General features: G+C 45.1%; 1 protein-coding gene across 1 annotated transcript in view; it reads right to left on the bottom strand.

Moving 5' to 3' along the window:
* The window catches only part of LOC146817362 (CD109 antigen-like), a 469,596-nt gene that overhangs the window by 378,033 nt on the left and 72,769 nt on the right, over positions 1 to 18,794 (bottom strand). Inside the window, exon 3 of the mRNA XM_085610954.1 lies at positions 9,312 to 9,340. Coding sequence (XP_085467080.1) covers positions 9,312 to 9,340 — 29 coding nt within the window. The remainder of the gene's footprint in view (positions 1 to 9,311; positions 9,341 to 18,794) is intronic.

Raw genomic sequence — 18,794 nt, forward strand, 5'->3', positions numbered from 1 at the left:
TGTTCTTGATTTCTTATCTGTATATTTCCTTTGGGTGCGTGTTGCACTTACCACATGTTTTCTAAGATAAGTTTTAATGCATGGCCAAACAAACTATCAATGGTGAACCAGGGATTCTTCACACAAACTAATTTACCTTTGTAAATCAGATTATTTGGACCTTGTGGAAAGTTAGTCAGAGCTCTCATTAAAAACCTTTCTCCGTAGTCCAACAGGTACCCCCTCTACCAATTATATCTATGGAAAGCTGAAGAACTTGGTTGGCTTTTTAGCCATGAAATTGATTTACCTCTTATCTTTGTCGATGTAAGAAAGCACTGAATCTACTGCACTCCAGATCATTTTTTCGATTTTGCCAGATTGCCTTCATCAACAAAGATCCTCATCTTGACATTTGTGGCACGGAAATTATTTTCTAGTGTTCTCTTTGTGACCTAACAGATTGTACAGAGTAGGGGAACAAGGCTTCCATTGTTGGTTGTAAGATGCCAAGAAGTCAATGAAAGATGGGGGTCTAGCATGAATATTTGTCTCATTCTTCACAATGATTAGAGGTCTTGGTAGGTGGGACTGTGGTATTAACATGCAATTTTATGGCCACTATATTATCACCTGACACATATCGGGCAAATCCAATAACGAGGATTGTACAATAATTCCATCTCAGGGAAGTGTCCTAAACTAGGCCTCCTCTTTGGTCCCTTACTTTAGTCCGGCGCTGAGAGATCCCCTTGGGGATGATTTGTGCATCTAACAAATATAATATAATAATAATAATAATTAATTGAGGCATGCATGTATCAAGTAAAACTGGATCTACACGTGGTCATCATGGCTGTACAGGCAGACCACGATCAGCTGTGGTATTAAGCCAATGGAATGAAAGTCTCTTTAGTGAGAAGCTCAGTGTCCTGCAAAGGGTACAAATGTTGTTCAACAGGTGGCAGTCCACTACATTGTAATGATGGCATTTACCTCTTTTCTTGCATGGGAGTCCTCATACATATGTCATGGGACTGTTGCTTACTAATCATGTTTGGTTAGCACATTTACAACAGACCATTGTAACAAATAGTGACACATTGACCAGTTGTACTTGCTTACAACTCCTCCTCTGGCTAACCATCAGAAAGATCCATAAATGAAAGCAATACATTATAAATGTGAAGCACTCTCTGGTATTTCAAAATGGTGCAACAGTATATATTTATGGCAAAATGAATTTGTAAAGAAATGCCTTGGTAAGTAGCTTCTTGATTATTTTACATGAATCCATTTACGCTTTCTGAATTTCTTAAAAGAATGTTATTACTTTTTAATCAACTTCCATGAAACAGCCAACACATTTTGTACAGAAATCAGAACTTCTTCAAGACTTATATTTACGATAGTCTGTGGGTTCCACAAATTCCGTGGCATAATCAGTTAGCCCACAGTTTAGCCTAGTACATCACACATGAGGACAGTAGTAAATTCCTATTTCTTTCTTGTGGTCTCAAAAATATTACGTTTTTTCTGGTTTGGAATATGGACAGGCTAAAGAGATACTGCACACATATCCATCCAGTGATAAACACCGCCAAATGAAATAAGGTATCATTTGGCAGATGACATCCGCATGACTCTGGACAGAGGAGACAGTGGCCCTCATCCACCTGGACCCCTCTGCAACATTTGACACAGTCTCCTACCGCATACTCATCCACTGCCTACATGACATTGGAATCCAAGGACACACAATTTAATTCATCTGTTTCTTCCTGACCCAGACAGTCATTCTGCCAACGTACACCTTGAGCACCCATGACCTCATCTGCGAATTTCTGCAAGAATACTCGCTGAGTCCGACCCTCTTCAACGTATGCATGATCAATCTACCCAGTATAATCCTCTTTCATATTATCAACATCCTCTCCTATGCTGACAACAGGCAACTCATTCTCTCCCTCATGGACAATACACCTAGCACCCAGATCAAGTTCAATGCCTACATGACTGGGATCAGCCACCAAATGAAGACCAACTGTCTAAGCTGATCACTGACAAGACCAAAATTGTTGTCTTTGGGAACAGCACCTCACTGTGGGACTCTACCTTTTGGCCAAGAGAGCTAGGACCAACATCCACCCCCACCACCCATGACAAGAACCTCGAGTTCATCATCGACAGCAAACTTGACATGACAGCCCAAGTCAATGTCGGCACCACCTCATGATTCCTTACCCTGAAGATGCTGAGGAAGATTATTAAATGACTCCCAATCAGCACCCAGAAAACTGCCTTGCACACCCTGGTCATAAGCAAGTTGGACTACAGGAACACCACCTGTGCCAGAAACAACAGAAAACTCACCAGGAGGCTACAGACCATTCAGAATTCGGCAGCCAGAATAACTCTCTACCTCCCACGTCACACCACACTTGAAGTAGCTCCAGTGGCTCCCCATTCACAAATGAGCACTATTCAAATTCCAAACCCACACTTTCAAGGCACTACATAACATTGGACTAGCATGCCTCAAAAATCGCATCTGCTTTCACAAACCTTCCAGACCCTCTGCTCATCCGAACTCCTACTTGCACGAATCCCATGCATACCGAAAACCAAATTCAGCAGTCAAGCCTTTTCCTACATCGCTCCTAAAGCGTGGAACAACCTGCCACAACACATAAGAGCCTCATCCTCACTTCTTGAATTCTGCAAGAAGTTGAAGATCTGGCTTTTCAAGTTGGCCTACTAGGCCCTAGGTGTGGCTAGACTCACACCTGCTCAGTGCCAGGATACCCTCCTGGGTGATAGTACGCTCCACAAATCTGAATAACATACCAAAACATAACAGAACATTATATGGAACTGCGTCATATTAGAATTTGAGAGGTTTGCTCATTGTTAGGAAGTAATCACCTCTCTCATTTCCCCTCTTTTAAACTAATGGCTAATACTCTTACATTTATGCTGCTGTAATTATCTAACAACCTTTCTGAGCTTCTTTTAAACCTCCCTTAGGAGTAATTTAGGCAAAATGTATGTCTTGTTTTCCATATGGTTGTAAAGCCTTCCTGGGATGAATGTCATAGCCTAATGTGATACGCTTAAAAGATGGTGTGATTTCATCTGCCCAACCATTTTTCCCAGGTGCAAATTCATCTGAAATTTCATTTAATAATACAACATTAAGTCAAGATACTTGTGTTTTCACTTTTGCCTTTGTAGTCGTCTAGCCAAATTGGCTCCTTAAAAGCAATGATTTGGCAAGAGATGCAGAATTCAAGCACAACCAAAAACAGTGGATGGGCTGCACATCTCTCTAGAGTCGTGGTACTCATAGTATGGCCCGCGGGCCGCCAGCGGCCCGGCAGGCCTTCATTGGCGACCCATGGACCTTGCCTTGCAGTTTCCACGGCCGGCAGTAAACACAGAAGATGACCACCGGAGCATACGTAGTGAATACATATTAAATAGGTATTCACTACCTATGCTCCTGCAGCCATCTTCTGAGTTTTCTGCTGGCCTCTGTGACGTCAGCGCGCCTTCAGAAAGCTTCGCAAAAGGTCCTTTAAAAGTCATCTGTAAGCACTTTACCAGATGACTTTTAAAAGGGCGTTTTGGGAAGCTTCCTGTTTGGGCAGAGACAGATAGAGGCAGAGAGACAGATAGAGGCAGAGAGACAGATAGAGGCAGAGAGACAGATAGAGACACAGAGACAGATAGAGACAGAAACAGACAGAGGCAGACAGAGATAGGAACAGGGACAGACAGAGACAGATAGAGACACAGAGACAGATAGAGACAGAAACAGACAGAGGCAGAGACGGGGACAGACATTGAAACAAGCACAGATAGAGATAGAGACAGGGACAGACAGAGGCAGAGACAGATAGAGGCAGAGACAGATAGAGGCAGAGACAGATGGGGCAGAGACGGAGACAGATAGAGAGAGACAGATAGAGAGAGAGAGACAGATAGAGGCATAGACAGATAGAGACAGGCAGAGACAGGTAGTGGCAGAGACAGACAGACACAGAGACAGATAGAGGCAGAGACAGAGACAGACAGTGGCAGAGACAGATAGAGACAGAGAGACAGACAGAGAGACAGAAAGAAACAGACAGAGAGACAGAGAGAGAGACAGGGAGACTGAGAGGGAGGGAGACAGAGGGAGGGAGACAGAGGGAGACAAAGGGAGGGAGACAGACTGAGGGAGGAGGGAGACAGACAGAGGGAGACAGAGGGAGGGACGGAGCCAGTGAGAGGGAGACAGACAGAGGGAAACAGAGGGAGGGAGACAGAGGGAGACAGACAGAGGGAGGAGGGGGGCAGACAGAGGGAGACAGACAGAGGGAGAGAGAGAGAGGGAGGGAGACAGAAAGAGGGAGGGAGACAGAGAGAGGGGGGAGACAGAGGGAGGCAGAGGGAGAGAGATAAAGGGAGGGAGAGAGAGAGAGAGGGAGGGAGACAGAGAGAGGGAGGCCAGGGAGACAAGACAGACAGAGGGAGACAGACAGAGGGAGACAGACAGAGGGAGACAGACAGAGTTAGACAGAGGGAGGGAGACAGAGGGAGGAAACAGAGGGAGGAAACAGAGGGAGGGAGATAGAGGGAGGAGGGAGACAGACAGAGGGTGACAGAGGGAAGGAGACAGAGGGAGGATGGAGACAGACAGAAGGAGACAGAGGGAGACAGAGAGAGGGAGACAGAGAGAGGGGGACAGAGCGAGGGAGACAGACAGAGAGAGACAGACTGAGGGAGACAAACGGAGGGAGACAGACAAAGGGAGACAGACTGAGGGAGAGAGAGAGAGAGGGAGGGAGGGAGGGAGACTGAGGGAGACAGAGAGAGAGGGAGACAGAGAGAGAGGGAGATAGAGGGAGACAGAGAGAGAGAGAGAGGGAGGGAGACAGAGAGAGAGAGGGAGGGAGACAGACTGAGGGAGACACAGAGAAGGAGACAGCGGGAGACTGACGAAGGGAGGCAGACAGAGGGAGACAGATGGAGGGAGACAGACGGAGGTAAACAGACAGAGGGAGATATAGAGGGAGAGATGGAGGAAGGGAGACAGAGAGAGAGAGAGAGGAAGGGAGACAGAGGGAGACAGAGAGAGAGAGGGAGACAGGGGAGACAGAGAGAGAGAGAGGGAGGGAGACAGTGAGAGAGAGAGGGAGGGAGACAGAGAGGGAGACAGAGGAAGACAGAGGGAGGGAGAAAGAGAGAGAGGGAGAGAGACAGAGAGAGGAAAGAAAGGGCGGGAGACAGACAGAGGGAGGGAGATAGAGGGAGACAGACAGAGGGAGGAGGGAGACAGACAGAGGGAGGAGGGAGACAGACAGAGGGATCCAGATAGAGGGAGGGAGACAGAGTGAAAAAGGGAGACACAGAGAGAGAGAGAGAGGGAGGGAGACAGAGAGAGAGAGAGGGAGACACAGAGAGAGAGGGAAACAGAGCAAGAGAGAGGAAGATACAAATAAAGAGAGGGAGACAGAGAGAGAGAGAGAGAGCGACGGAGAGATAAAGAGAGGGAGGGAGACAGAGAGAAAGAGAGGGACGGAGAGATGGAGAGATGGAGGGAGACAGAGAGGGATAGAGAGCGATAGAGAGAGAAAAAGAGAGAGAGAGAGAGAGAGAGAGAGAGAGAGAGAGAGAGCGAGAGAGATGTGTATGCTGGGTCTGGTGGCTCAGTGGACGAATGTGTCCGCTGCAGGGGCCTGTGTTCAACCTCATGGTCCCAGTTTTTTTGCCCTAACCCGGCCCCTCTTTCTCACTGACCCATCCCCCACTGGTGCAGCCCTCAGCCACAAACCACACTGTAAATTTGTCCCCTGAGAGAACGTTTGTGAGTACCCATGCTCTAGAGGGTTATGTGCTCTTAATATGAAAAGCGTCTTAGATGAGGTAACCTCCAAATTCATTTGAACAAAACTCAAGATAGATCTACAAGATAAAGAGTTGGAAATTTACTTTACAGAAAACTGACTATATAGAAAAGAAAAAGTGCATATAAGTGATTCAGGTTGTACAGCCCACATGCTCATCTAGCCTATCTATAAGCTACACCATTTGCTTTCAATAGGATATGTCTGCATTCCGATCAGGATTTTTTTATACATTGAAGCTTAAGCAATCGTGGGAACTCAAACCCAGTTCCAAAAGATGCATGCTCTGTGGTTATGTGCGACAAGGACTGGCACAGGAACTAAATAGGCCAGTGAGGAGGCACCTATGTTGACGAATAGTATTGAATCTGGTTCCGAGGTCTAAGGTGATGAAAAGAAAATCCCGCTTGAAACGAATTTTTAGAAATTAGGGTTCGGTTTGGCAGAGGTAAGCACCCTGTCTATGCAGGAACAACAATCCTAGTCAGGGTAAGTCACAATCACACGCTAAGTTAACCTTTGCTTGCCGCTCTTGGTAGCTTGGGACAGAGCAGGCAGGCTTAACTTAAGAGCCAATGTGTAAAGTTTTGTACAACACTTCAAATAATAAAACAGTTAAAACTCCACAAACATAAAGATACCAGACCTGGCTAGAAAAATAGAGCTTAATTTAATAATTAAAACAAGACCAAAAAGAAAAAAAATCCAATTAATGGAACTGGAGTTATGATTTTTTTAAGATTAGACTGTAACATATTACTTGAAAGCAAAAAGTGCCAACCGGGGTTATCTGGTTGCTCTGGACTGGGGCAAAATCAAAACTTCAGGCCAACCACGATGGAGCGTGTGTCAGATATAGGGACCAGGCTTGGCCCGCTGAAATGTACCTTAATGCATTAATGTCAAAGATGAGATGTGGGGTGCAGGCAACATGATTCTCAACAATGACAGTCCACACAGCGAAGGTGATGCATCGGTTGAAAGCCATGCAATGGCAACGATGCGTTCGCAGTGGGGTTGATGCATCGTGTCGATCCTTGTAAAGGCAGCGATGTGCCCACAGTGGTGGAGTGCTGATTCCGAGCTCTGCATCAATGACGTGTATGGATTATGATGGAGCAGCACTGTTAGGCCCACTTGCAAGAGTCCTGCTGTAGATGCAGGTGAGTTGGAAGTATTTTATGGACCCAGACTTCAGATCAGGAGGCCAGCCAACTAGCCCTTGGAGTCACTCCGGTTTCCGGGTTATAGAGATGCAGGTCCAGTCCTTCTCACTCCCAGGCAGAAAGCAGCAGGTCAGCACACCAAAGCAGGAGACCAGCAGTGTAGCATTCAAGCAGAGTAGAAGTCCTAGTAGCAGCACAACAGTGTTTCATCCTGGCAGAGTATCCACAGGTCCATAACTGTACTGAGTTGGTAGGGTCAGAAGTCCAGTATTTTTACCCAGTTGGGCCTTTGAAGTGGGGCAGACTTAGAAAAAATGCCTTTGAAGTGAAGAGTCCCTGCCCTTTTTGCCTTGACTCCAGACTCACTACATGGGGCTATGCAGCTCTTTGTGTGAGACTGTGTCCACCTCCTCCCTCCCATCTTGCCAAGTATGGCCTATCAGGAGACAGTTTACCAATCAAATCACACCTAAACTCCCTTTGTGTGTGGTTGTCTAGAGGGCAAATAACAAAGCCCAGCTGTCACCCAGCCCAGACATGCAATCATACACAGGTAGCAGGCACCAAATAATTAAAGTAAGAAAATGCCATCTTTCTAAAAAGGACATTTTCAGAATTACAATTTAAAATCCGACTTCCCCATCAATTGTGATTTTAAATTGTGATTCTACAGACACCAAACTCATAAAGTTTATCTCTTCCAGATTGTGAATTACACTTATAAGATGTAATAAGGTAATCTCAATGTTAATCTATAGGAGAAATAGGCCTTGCAGTAGTGAAAAACAAATGTAAGTGTTTTTCACTACCAGGACATGCAAAACTTGAAAGTACATGTCCAGCTTTTTAAATGCACTGCACCTTGCTCTTGGGGATGTCCAGGGCCTACACTAGAGGTGACTTATGTGCAGTGCCTAATTTGAGTCAGTGGTTTCGGTTGCTCAGCACCGGCACTTAATCATAAAACACTGGTGCATTTCACATTCATTTATGGTAGGCACGAGGAGGTTAAGTGACTTGCCCTGAATCACAGGATGTTGAGCCGACACGGAGACTTGAAACTGGTGCCACAGCTCCAAAGTTGGCAGCTCTGGACAGAACACCACATCGTCTCCCCACTTTCATGATTAGTAGTTGGTTCTCCTTTAGGCAGCACTAACAGGAGAAATGGGCTGGTGCAAGCTGCCTTATGACGCGAGCCCCGGCAATTATATTTTTACAAATTAGCCACTACTTATGTGTATTAGAAAGGAAGGTTTGGGCCTGGCAATAGGATCATACTGCCAGGTCAACATGGCAGTTAAAACTGCTCACACAGGCTTTGCAATGGCAGGCCTGAGGCATGTTCAAAGGGCTACATGAGTGGGTGGCACAGTCAGTGCTGCAGGCCCACTGGTAGGATTTAATCTACAGGCCCTGAACACATGTAGTGCACTGTCCTTGGGACGTATAAGTAAATTGAATATGCCAATTGTGTATATGCAATATTACCCTGTTTTAGGGAAAGAGCTCAAGCACTTTTCACTGGTCAGCAGTGGTAAAGTTTGAAGACTCCTAAGGCCTGCAAAAATGAAGTTATCTAAAAACGGGAGGCAATAAGTTTGGGGAAACCACACAAAGAAAGCCAGGTCTAATAATGTTGTTGTGGAAACCGACTATGTTTTATACGGGCAGAAATGTCCAACAATCTGTGTCCTGGAGTGAAATTACCTGACTAAATGCTCCTGCAGATCATTGAAAAGCGGATGACCTAGTGAATAATTAAAGGGGCATTGACAAGATTTTTTCAGATGAAGTGGAGTGCATTTTTTTCCCCAAGTTTACAATTTGATAAGGTAAGAAACTAAAAAATATATATATATCGCCACGTTATTTTTATTTGTTTTCAGAAATGAAAAATTATGAAAATGAATTGTGTAATATCAAACACAGGCAGAGATAACATCGGGTGATCAGTGGGGCTGTAAAAAGAAATACTAAATGATATGGCAGTGTAAAGGACATAGCACAATCTTCACATTAAATTTCCAATTACTTTAGAACCATATGGATACATGCAAAACTCGGCACTTGTTACTTTTGGGTGACTTTTACACAAAAAACAATGTATCCCATTTGATGGGTCATAATCCTGAATGGACTGTCAACCTTTGTTAACTGAAAACTTTGAAATATTTTTGCTATTGTTATCTTAACCCATCACAAAGTAAAACAGCCAAACACACTATATCTATTGAAATATTCTAAAACATTGAACACAAACGTCTGTACTTACAGCTGGGAGGGTGAGCATTCCAACAGAATCTGCAAATAAAAAAAGAAGAATTATGTAGAAGTCATGCTAAATGTTTATTATACAAAACATATACACCAGAATGGTTTAATGATGCTAGTGAGAGTTAAAAGCACAGCGTTCCATATCGGAGTCTTGATAAAAGATAGGATTTTAAATAACGGTAGTAGGTCATCAGTGAAGGAATAAGAAGGGTACAAATGGAGAGAGCAAGAGGTGGTGAGGATCAGCGTGGAAAAAGATTGCCTACCAGTGCCGGGTCTGCTGAACCACGGAACAGTGAGGAGAGCAGCCTTTCCCGAAACGTTATGGGTGACAGAATTTATGTATTAAGATTAAGAATAAAAGAGTGTATATAATCACTGCATCGTCAATATTACCAAAAAAACAATTTAGCACAGACCGTAGCACATAAAGAGAATTTTGAGTCATGGACGTTTCTATCCCTCCATGGCTTTCTCCTTCCTTCAGATGATGATATATATTTAAAACAGGAAGCCTCTTGAGAGATATAAGTTGTGCACCTTACTACTAAACATTCATGATTCAAAAGTCAATCATAGAATGAGGAAAATCACTACCATTTTCAGCTTCCTGTCAGCAAGTCCACAATACTATTTATATGGTCTTAGCTTCACAACTATCGGTCCATAAAGTTGATGCTATTATGTCAAAATATGACAAGTGAGTCTTCAGCCAGAAGTGTCTTTAACCACCATGGTATGTTACCAGAATATCTTAGACTAAATATCATCTGATATAAATAATGTGTCCTATCTATTGTTTACAGAAATGTTGCCCTATTGGAGTTAACATCACATCTACACTAAGTGGAATAATATTTTGGACATACAACTTCCACCATGAATGTGATATTAGCAGTTTATGAAATCAACATTTAAATGTCTTCTTTTCAGGATTGCTTGCTTGTCATAGCATGTATCCTGCATTTTGGGCTCAGTCTATATTTTATTACCAATGAATGTGTGCTAACGGGGTTCGAATATGATGCAGATTAGTTCCAAGTTACTGTATTTGTGTTGTACCCCACTCATACCAGCCACTGCCACCATCCTCTGTGTCCCAGAATTGTGGAATACCTCAAAAGGCTTCCTGGTGATGGTAAGGTGCCAGGCATATCATTATCCTAGCACCAGCTATTAAACGGAGAATTCTAATTCAGTTTTAGCTACTATCACCATGGAAACCCCACTTCCTTTTGCAGCACTTTCTTTCACAACTTACTGCAAACCTTCCCAAAGTCTGTGTTAAGAGGACACAAGCCATCCCCTCTAAAATGGATGAAGTTCAATTTTAGGCACATCCCTAGTGTAATCTCCCCTCTCCCAGTTCAAAAACTGGTGTTCCACCCTGCTTGGAGCTCAGACAGATTGTAGGAGGTGGCTCAGGGAATGAATGATTTCACCTCTTGAGACCTCCCCATTTGGGATTTACATTCAATATAACAATTAGCTACTATTTCACTGGTGCATTTCATGTGCCACGTTATTGGAAAGTTGAATGAACGTATTGAAGGTAGTAATTTTATAAGGTAGTCATTTTATAAGTACAATCTTCAGGGCAGAGGACACATACTATAGAACTGAATGACAGTGTCACAGTACACCGAGTCATAAACTCAGCTAAAAAAGTTCATAAAAATGAAAAATAAAATCCATGGAAACCATGAAAAAGGTGAATTCCTACATGACCTCTGCCAACTGTGACCTGCTCCCTGTAAGCTCCACCTTTAGAGTGACCTACTTCATGTTATTCTGTCTTCTCTTCCAATTTATATCACTAAAACATATTCATAAACAATTAATTTGATTGCACATACAATTAACAGAAAACATATGCAGACAATAAAGGGATTAACATATTGAGAGGGTTAGTGATAGGTAAACGTTTGTAATGTTAGGGTTTAGTTTAGGGTAAGGATGACCAAGCTTTTGATAGCAAAAGACACCCAATTGATAGACGGAATGCAGAACAAATCAAAATATTCACCCCCAGTCAAGAGATCTGGGTTAAATCCATCATTCTTTTGCTCACCATGCCACCCTAGTTTAGACCTGGCCATAAGCAAATCAGTCGTGACCCTGTGCCTCATGGGAACAGTCCAACCGTTACTGACAAGCCAGGTCCTGCCTGGACCGGAAACAGGGATCCTAGGACCGGTTTCGGGGTTTCACCCCTCTTCAGCCAGGATAGCTTGATTCCAGTGGCACAGTGAGCCCACGACCCACGTCTGGGCATACCTTGCGCACTTAAGGCGAGAAAGCAAAAGACACACAATTGATGGACGGAATGCAGAACAAATCAAAACATTCACCCCAATCAAGAGATCTGGGTTAAATCCATCATTCTTTTGCTCACCATGCCACCCCAGTTTAGACCTGACCATATGCAAATCAGTCTTGACCCTGTGCCTCGTGGGAACCGTCCAATCCGAACTGCCAAGCCAGGTCCTCCCTGGACCGTAAACAAGCATCCTAGAACCGGTTTCGGGGTTTCACCCCTCTTCAGCCAGAAACTGGTCCCAGGATGCTTGTTTCCGGTCCATAAAAGGCATGGCTTGGCAGTTCAGGCTGGACTGTTCCCATGAGGCACAGGGTCAGACTGATTTGCATATGGCCATGTCTGAACTGGGGTGGTGGAGTGAGCTAAAGAAGGATGATGGATTAAACCCAGATCAGTTGACTGGGGGTGAGTGTTTGAATTGCTAAAGCGCTCCGTCCATCATCCCCTTTGGTATCGCTTTGTTCGCCCTAAGTTGGCAGGGTATGCCCAGACGTGGGTTCCTTGCTCACTTTACCACTGGATCCAAGATAGCCTGGCTGACGAGGGTTATGAACCTGAAACCAGTCCCAGGATGCTTGTTTCCGGTCCAGGGAAGACATGGCTTGGCAGTTCGGGCTGGACTGTTCCCATGAGGCACAGGGTCAGACTGATTTGCATATGGCCATGTCTGAACTGGGGTGGTGGAGTGAGCTAAAGAATGATGATTGATTAAACCCAGATCAGTTGACTGGGGGTGAGTGTTTGATTTGCTCAAGCGCTCCATCCATCATCCCCTATGGTATCGCTTTGATGATGGCTGATTAGCCAGAAACCGGTCCCAGGATGCTTGTTTCCGGTCCAGGGAAGACATGGCTTGGCAGTTCGGGCTGGACTGTTCCCATGAGGCACAGGGTCAGACTGGTTTGCATGTGGCCATGTCTGAACTGGAGTGGCACAGTGAGCTAAAGAATGATGATGGATTAAACACAGATCAGTGGACTGGGGGTGAGTGCCTGCAATGTTCAACACTCCATTCATCATCCCCTTTGGTTTTGCTTTGTTCGCCCTAAGTTGGCAGGGTATGCCCAGAAGTGGGTCCCTTGCTCACTTTGCCACTGGATTCAAGCTAGCCTGGCTGATGATGGCTGATTAGCCAGAAACCGGTCCCAGGATGCTTGTTTCCGGTCCAGGAAAGACATGGCTTGGCAGTTTGGGCTGGACTGTTCCCATGAGGCACAGGGTCAAACTGATTTGCATATGACCATGTCTGAACTGGGGTGGCGGAGTGAGCTAAAGAATGATGATGGATTAAACTGAGATCAGTTGACTGGGGGTGAGTGCTTGCAATGTTCAACACTCCGTTCATCATCCCCTTTGGTTTTGCTTTGTTCACCCTAAATTGGCAGGGTATGCCCAGACATGGGTCCCTTGCTCACTTTGCCACTGGATTCAAGGTAGCCTGGCTGATGACGGCTGATTAGCCAGAAACTGGTCCCAGGATGCTTGTTTCCGGTCCAGGGAAGACATGGCTTGGCAGTTTGGGCTGGACTGTTCCCATGAGGCACAGGGTCAGACTGATTTGTATATAGCCATGTCTGAACTGGGGTGGCGTAGTGAGCTAAAGAATGATGATGGATTAAACCCAGATCAGTTGACTGGGGGTGAGTGCTTGCAATGTTCAACCCTCCGTTCATCATCCCCTTTGGTTTTGCTTTGTTCGCCCTAAGTTGGCATGGTATGCCCAGACGTGGGTACCTTGCTCACTTTGCCACTGGATTCAAACTAGGTTGGTTGATGACGGCTGGTTAGCCAGAAACCGGTCCCAGGATGCTTGTTTCCGGTCCAGGGAAGGCATGGCTTGGCACTTCGAGCTGGACTGTTCCCATGAGGCACAGGGTCAGACTGATTTGCATATGGCCATGTCTGAACTGGGGTGGCGGAGTGAGCTAAAGAATGATGATGGATTAAACCCAGATCAGTTGACTGGGGGTGAGTGCTTGCAATGTTCAACACTCCGTTCATCATCCCCTTTGGTTTTACTTCAAGCTTTTGATAGAGCAATTATTATGTTTACGCTTAGAGCGGAGGTTCCGGTTTAAACTAACTAACTAATATTAAACTACTTACCCCACTATTCAACATTGCATACACACTTGTTAAAACACCTGAATATTGGAGGGGCTTAATACTTTGCCCGTATCACAAAAAAGAAGACCTTTTAAATCCAAGCAATTATCTTCAAATAGCCCTGTTAGATCTTGAAACTAAAGCATATGCACGTATCCTTCTGGAAAAACTGGAAAATTAGGCGGAAGAAAATGAGTTGCTCCCTTTCTTTCAAACAGGCTTCTGAGGCGGAGCCACTACAGCCGATAACATAATCGCTCTATCTGCCCTCTGTCAACAAGCCACCCAGCCTGACCAACCTTCACTCTTTTGCTGATTTGTTGACCTAACAGCAGCCTTTGACATGGTCGACAGACAACTGCTGTGGAAGAAACTAGCGAATTGGGGCATTCCATCTTCACTCTTAACAGCCATAATGTCCCTATACTCAGAAATCTGAGTACAGGTGAAAACAGGCCCCACATCTCTCTCAGCTAAAATGCGTACGACCGGAGGTTTGAAACAAGGTTGCATGCTTGCCCCACACTAGGCAATCAATCTCTACACATTCTTCAGTACGCAGATTACATAGTCATCCTGGATCACACCAAAGTGGGCCTCCAACGAGCTCTGACCAGCTTACATGAATACAGCACATCTAATTACCTTACCATCAACTCAGAAAAGACCAAGATTATAATTATAGGCAGGCAAAAGCACAAAAAACAAATCACATGTACCATAGGCTCCAGGATAATTAATCCAGTGCAGAAATGCAAGTACTTTGGGGTCTGGTTCACAGAAACAGCAAGACCCACCAACTATAAAAAGGAGCTGACTAACAAAGCGACTGCCATAACATACGGTCTAATAAAATTAAATAGCAAGTTAAAAAGTCCCTCAGCAGTGGGCATCAGAAAGGTCACTCAAGCTTCTTTTCTCCCAGCACTCTCGTATGGGCATCAAGCGTTTCCTGGCACTTGTTCGGAAATCCTAGAGCAGGCTCAATGTGTGTCCTCTATAAAAATATTTCTACTCCCAAAACACATTTTCCGGCGAGACTTAGGCTGGAGCTCGGGTTGGTTAAACAATCATTAACCCTTAAGGCCGTCTTTCTAAAATTTTATATTCGAATTCTAAAATCTCAGAGGGAATCCTTAAAGAGCTGCCTCAGAGACACATTCGAACAAATTGTCACACCATGAATAAACAGCTTATAAGAGCCATGGTCTCCGTTGAAATAAACAAAACCGCAATCGCCCTCCCTAGCATTTCATACACCACCTGGAAATCGCGTATCAATAAACATGTCCAGATAGCCTCGTTCCAGCAAGACCAGGCCACTTTAAAAACCCTATCTTTCATGACTCCACTGAATAACTCACATTTAGTAAACAAAACACAGCCCTACCTTACCGCCCCACTTAATCCTAAAACCAGAAGGGAGATTATGTGCATGCGATTGCTGGTATTCCAATTACAGATTTCGGCAGGGCCTGGGAAAACCAGAAAACAGAAGCAGCATGTCGCCTGTGTGACATCAAACGTGAACCATGGCTACACCTCCTGTGCTGTTGCCCGACCTTAGCAACAGAAAGGAGGATCCTTCTCAAAGAACTATGCCTGAGAGAAAAAGTAACCACCTGCTATGACGCCTCAGCAGTATGTTTCACGCAAAATGGACCTTAGATCTTGGCCCACTGCGGATGATTTGTACAATCTATCAGGGGTGCCATGTACCCCGGAACTGTACCTCACTCCAGCCCTTGTAAGATCCTAACGCTGATACTGTACTATTTTAAACACAGGACCGTGAAAGAACACTCTACAACACAGTCAAAAGGCACAAGCACTCTATAAGAGTAAGAGTATCAGCGTGCTGAATGGTAACTAAAGTAGTCCTGGAGACTTGAGGAGCCAGACGGCTGTTACTTTCACAGGGGACCAGACAAAGAACAACGGCCAACAGCAAATATGTGAAGAAGCCCTGAGTCAAATGTCAGGACACAACTATCGCACCTTACTGGAGTTTTTATCTTCTATGAATTGTGATAAGATTTTTACACGAATGAGTTTGAAATTATGCGATTTGGCGTAATGTTGCGTAACAAGTGTAATGCAAAATGCCAGAAATTATGAAGATTAAAATGGCCTGCTTATTGAAGCTATGTGTTGATCTCTGTAAGACTGCCATTAACCACTGCCAACTCGCTTGCGGAACAATTCGGGGCTAGTGGATCCTGGCTAAGGCATTCTAAAGACTGTACCAGGGATGTGAGCAGGATGAGCAATGGTGGCCTGGCTGCTGTTCAACAGCATAAGGATACTTCTTGGACTTAAATCAATACAGCAAGCCCAACTCTAATATCATTTGGAGTCGCTGCAATGGTGGTAGCGGTGATGTACTTCTCCGAAGATCTGGTACCATGGTGTTATTACCAGTTCGGCCAGTATGACATCATGGATGCCAGATCAATTCCTGGCTGGTTTGGGAAGAGCCATTTTTGTCATAAGACACCCACATGGCAAAGTCACAGAAAAGATGTTATGGATGTAACAGTAAAGACTGTCAACTTTAAGAGTTATAAATTTCTCAGTGGTTGAAGGCTTGTTTGTGGATTTTCAGTAGTTATTCCATGTGGTGTCTTGTTTTCTAATGCATTTGAACTCTATGATACTACTTCTAGTCAGCAGTGGTCAAAGTGAGCGGGATTAGAGGGGCACGATGTGTCCAAACGTTTTTAATTTCAGAAAAACAGTTCACCTACTATTTATGAAAAGGCATCTGTCCCAGGACAGTTCATTTCGAGAGCTGAAACGCTTAGCTGAAGAGTAAGGCAGAGAGTCTCCTGTGCTGTGAAACGGAAGGAGAGGCAGATGTAGAAAAAGGGGTTCTGTTACAGTACCCCCCACTTTTTGCCTGGTATCTAAACAGGGCCCATTACCTGTGTTCTTTTCTCTAAACTGTACCTTTGTTTCCACAATTGACACACATCTGGCTCACATATTAGTCCCTTGTAAAAGGTACCAGTGTCACCAGGGGCATTGTGAACAAAGAGGTTCTCCAAGGGTTGCAGTATGCATTATGCCACCCTAAGTGACCCCTCACCTAACACATGCACACTGCCATTGCAGACTGTGTGTTTAGATGCAGCTAACACTGAAGTGTCGACATGGCACACATCCAGACTGTGGCATAAGTAAGTCAGCCCTCTAGCAGGCCTCACAGCCATAAGGCAGGGTGCACAATACCACAGATGAGGGCATAGCTGCATGAGCAATATGTCTCTACAGTGTCTAAGTCCATTCTTAGACACTGTAAGTGCAGTCGAGCCATATTGAGCACACAGGCTGGGAGTTTGTCATTACAAACTCCACAGCCCCACGATGGCTTTACTGAATGCTAGGAAGTTTGATATCAATCTACTCAGCTCATTAAACCCACACTGATGCCAGTGTTGGGTTTATTGTAAAATGCACTCAGAGGGCATCTTAGAGATGCCTCCTGGAAAACGACCAACTCTCTGGTGTCCAGCTAACTGATCTGCACCAGCCTGCCACTTCCAGACATGTTTCTGACCCCTTGAGGTTGGAGGCGGGTGCTCTTGTGGGTCAGAAACAAAGTGTGTTCTGGGTGGAGGTGCTTCACACCTACCCCCAAGCAAGAACAGCGTTCAGGGCGGTGATACTCAAAGGCTTTCTGCACTTTGTTATGATAGTCAGGGCCTTTCCAGCTAGGGGAGATTCCTGCGCCCTGACTAAGCCCCACCTTTGGTGGCAAGAACGGCGAGAAAATTAGAAGTCAGGAGAGGTGTGTCCCCTCCCAGCTAGGACGAGCTACTACGTGTCCTGAGCTGAAGTGACCCCCTCCTTTGAAAATACTCCATATTGAAAGTAAGAATTTTAGCCAATGGGGTTAGGGATGTGTTCATCCCCCAAATGGAGTAAACACATGAAGGGTGTAGTCACCCTGTAGGTACATAGCCCATTGGCTACTACCTGTAACCCTCAGTAACTCCCCTAAAGTTTTGTACTTTAGGGGCATCCCTGAACCAAGGAATTTGGATTCCTGCAAACTACAAAGAAGAAGGACAAAGAAGACGCCATGCAGCAAAGCCTGAAGATGACTACTGACTTGGCCCCAGCCCTACAGGCCTGTCTCCAGATTCAAAGACTATGCAAAGAAGACGACGCCTATATTGTGGCCAGCGACTTCCAGAACCCAGAGGAAGTCTTCAACAAAGACCAGATATCCCAAGGACAGCAGCCCTGTCCAAAAGAATTCAACTTCAAGGACTCTAGATCCAGCTGGAACTGTGATTCCTTCCCAATCTTCACCCGACGCCCACGGCCCAAGCCTGAGTGGCTCACATATCTAGTGAAGTCTTCACAGTGTTCCTGATCTTGACACCATCGGCGGCTGGCCTCTCTTGGACTCCACAAAGACGACCTGCAGACTCATCACGAAGGGTCCCCCAACCGAAACAAGCTCCTGTAAAGAAAATCCAACACCTAAAGGGATGCCTGCATCCTCAGCCCCCGACTTTGGGGAGCCCAGTCGATGAGATTCCCATTGGCCTGCATTGGCTGCCCACCACTGATTTGCACCCTACACTCAACCACCCCTGTGCCGCTGGTGGTGTATGGTTGATGCTGCCTTGTGGCCGACCCTTAACCCCGGGGCCTGTGCCTTGAAACCACAGGTACTTACCTGCAACCAGCACCTCTTGTGGGTTCCCCTAGTTTCCACTGACTAACATTGGGCCCAGTGACCTCTGCACCCGACCACCCCAGTGCGACTGGTGGTGCAGTTCCTACCTTGATCTGACCCTTGCCCAGTGTTGGTCTAAACCACTGAAGACTGGATGTGTAAGTAGAATACTTACCAGCCAATGTGCATAACTGTTTTCCTCCCATATGATTGTATTGTATTTCTTAATATTTGCACTAAGTGGACATCTTTCACATTGCTAAGTTACTGTTATTGGTGATTGACACCACAAAGTATTTTCAGTATCAAGGTAATAGATTTTATTGCCTGTGCAAACACATTTGAAATGTATCTGAAAAGTATTG

Source organism: Triturus cristatus, chromosome 6 (assembly GCF_964204655.1).
Source record: "Triturus cristatus chromosome 6, aTriCri1.1, whole genome shotgun sequence".
Taxonomy (NCBI): domain Eukaryota; kingdom Metazoa; phylum Chordata; class Amphibia; order Caudata; family Salamandridae; genus Triturus; species Triturus cristatus.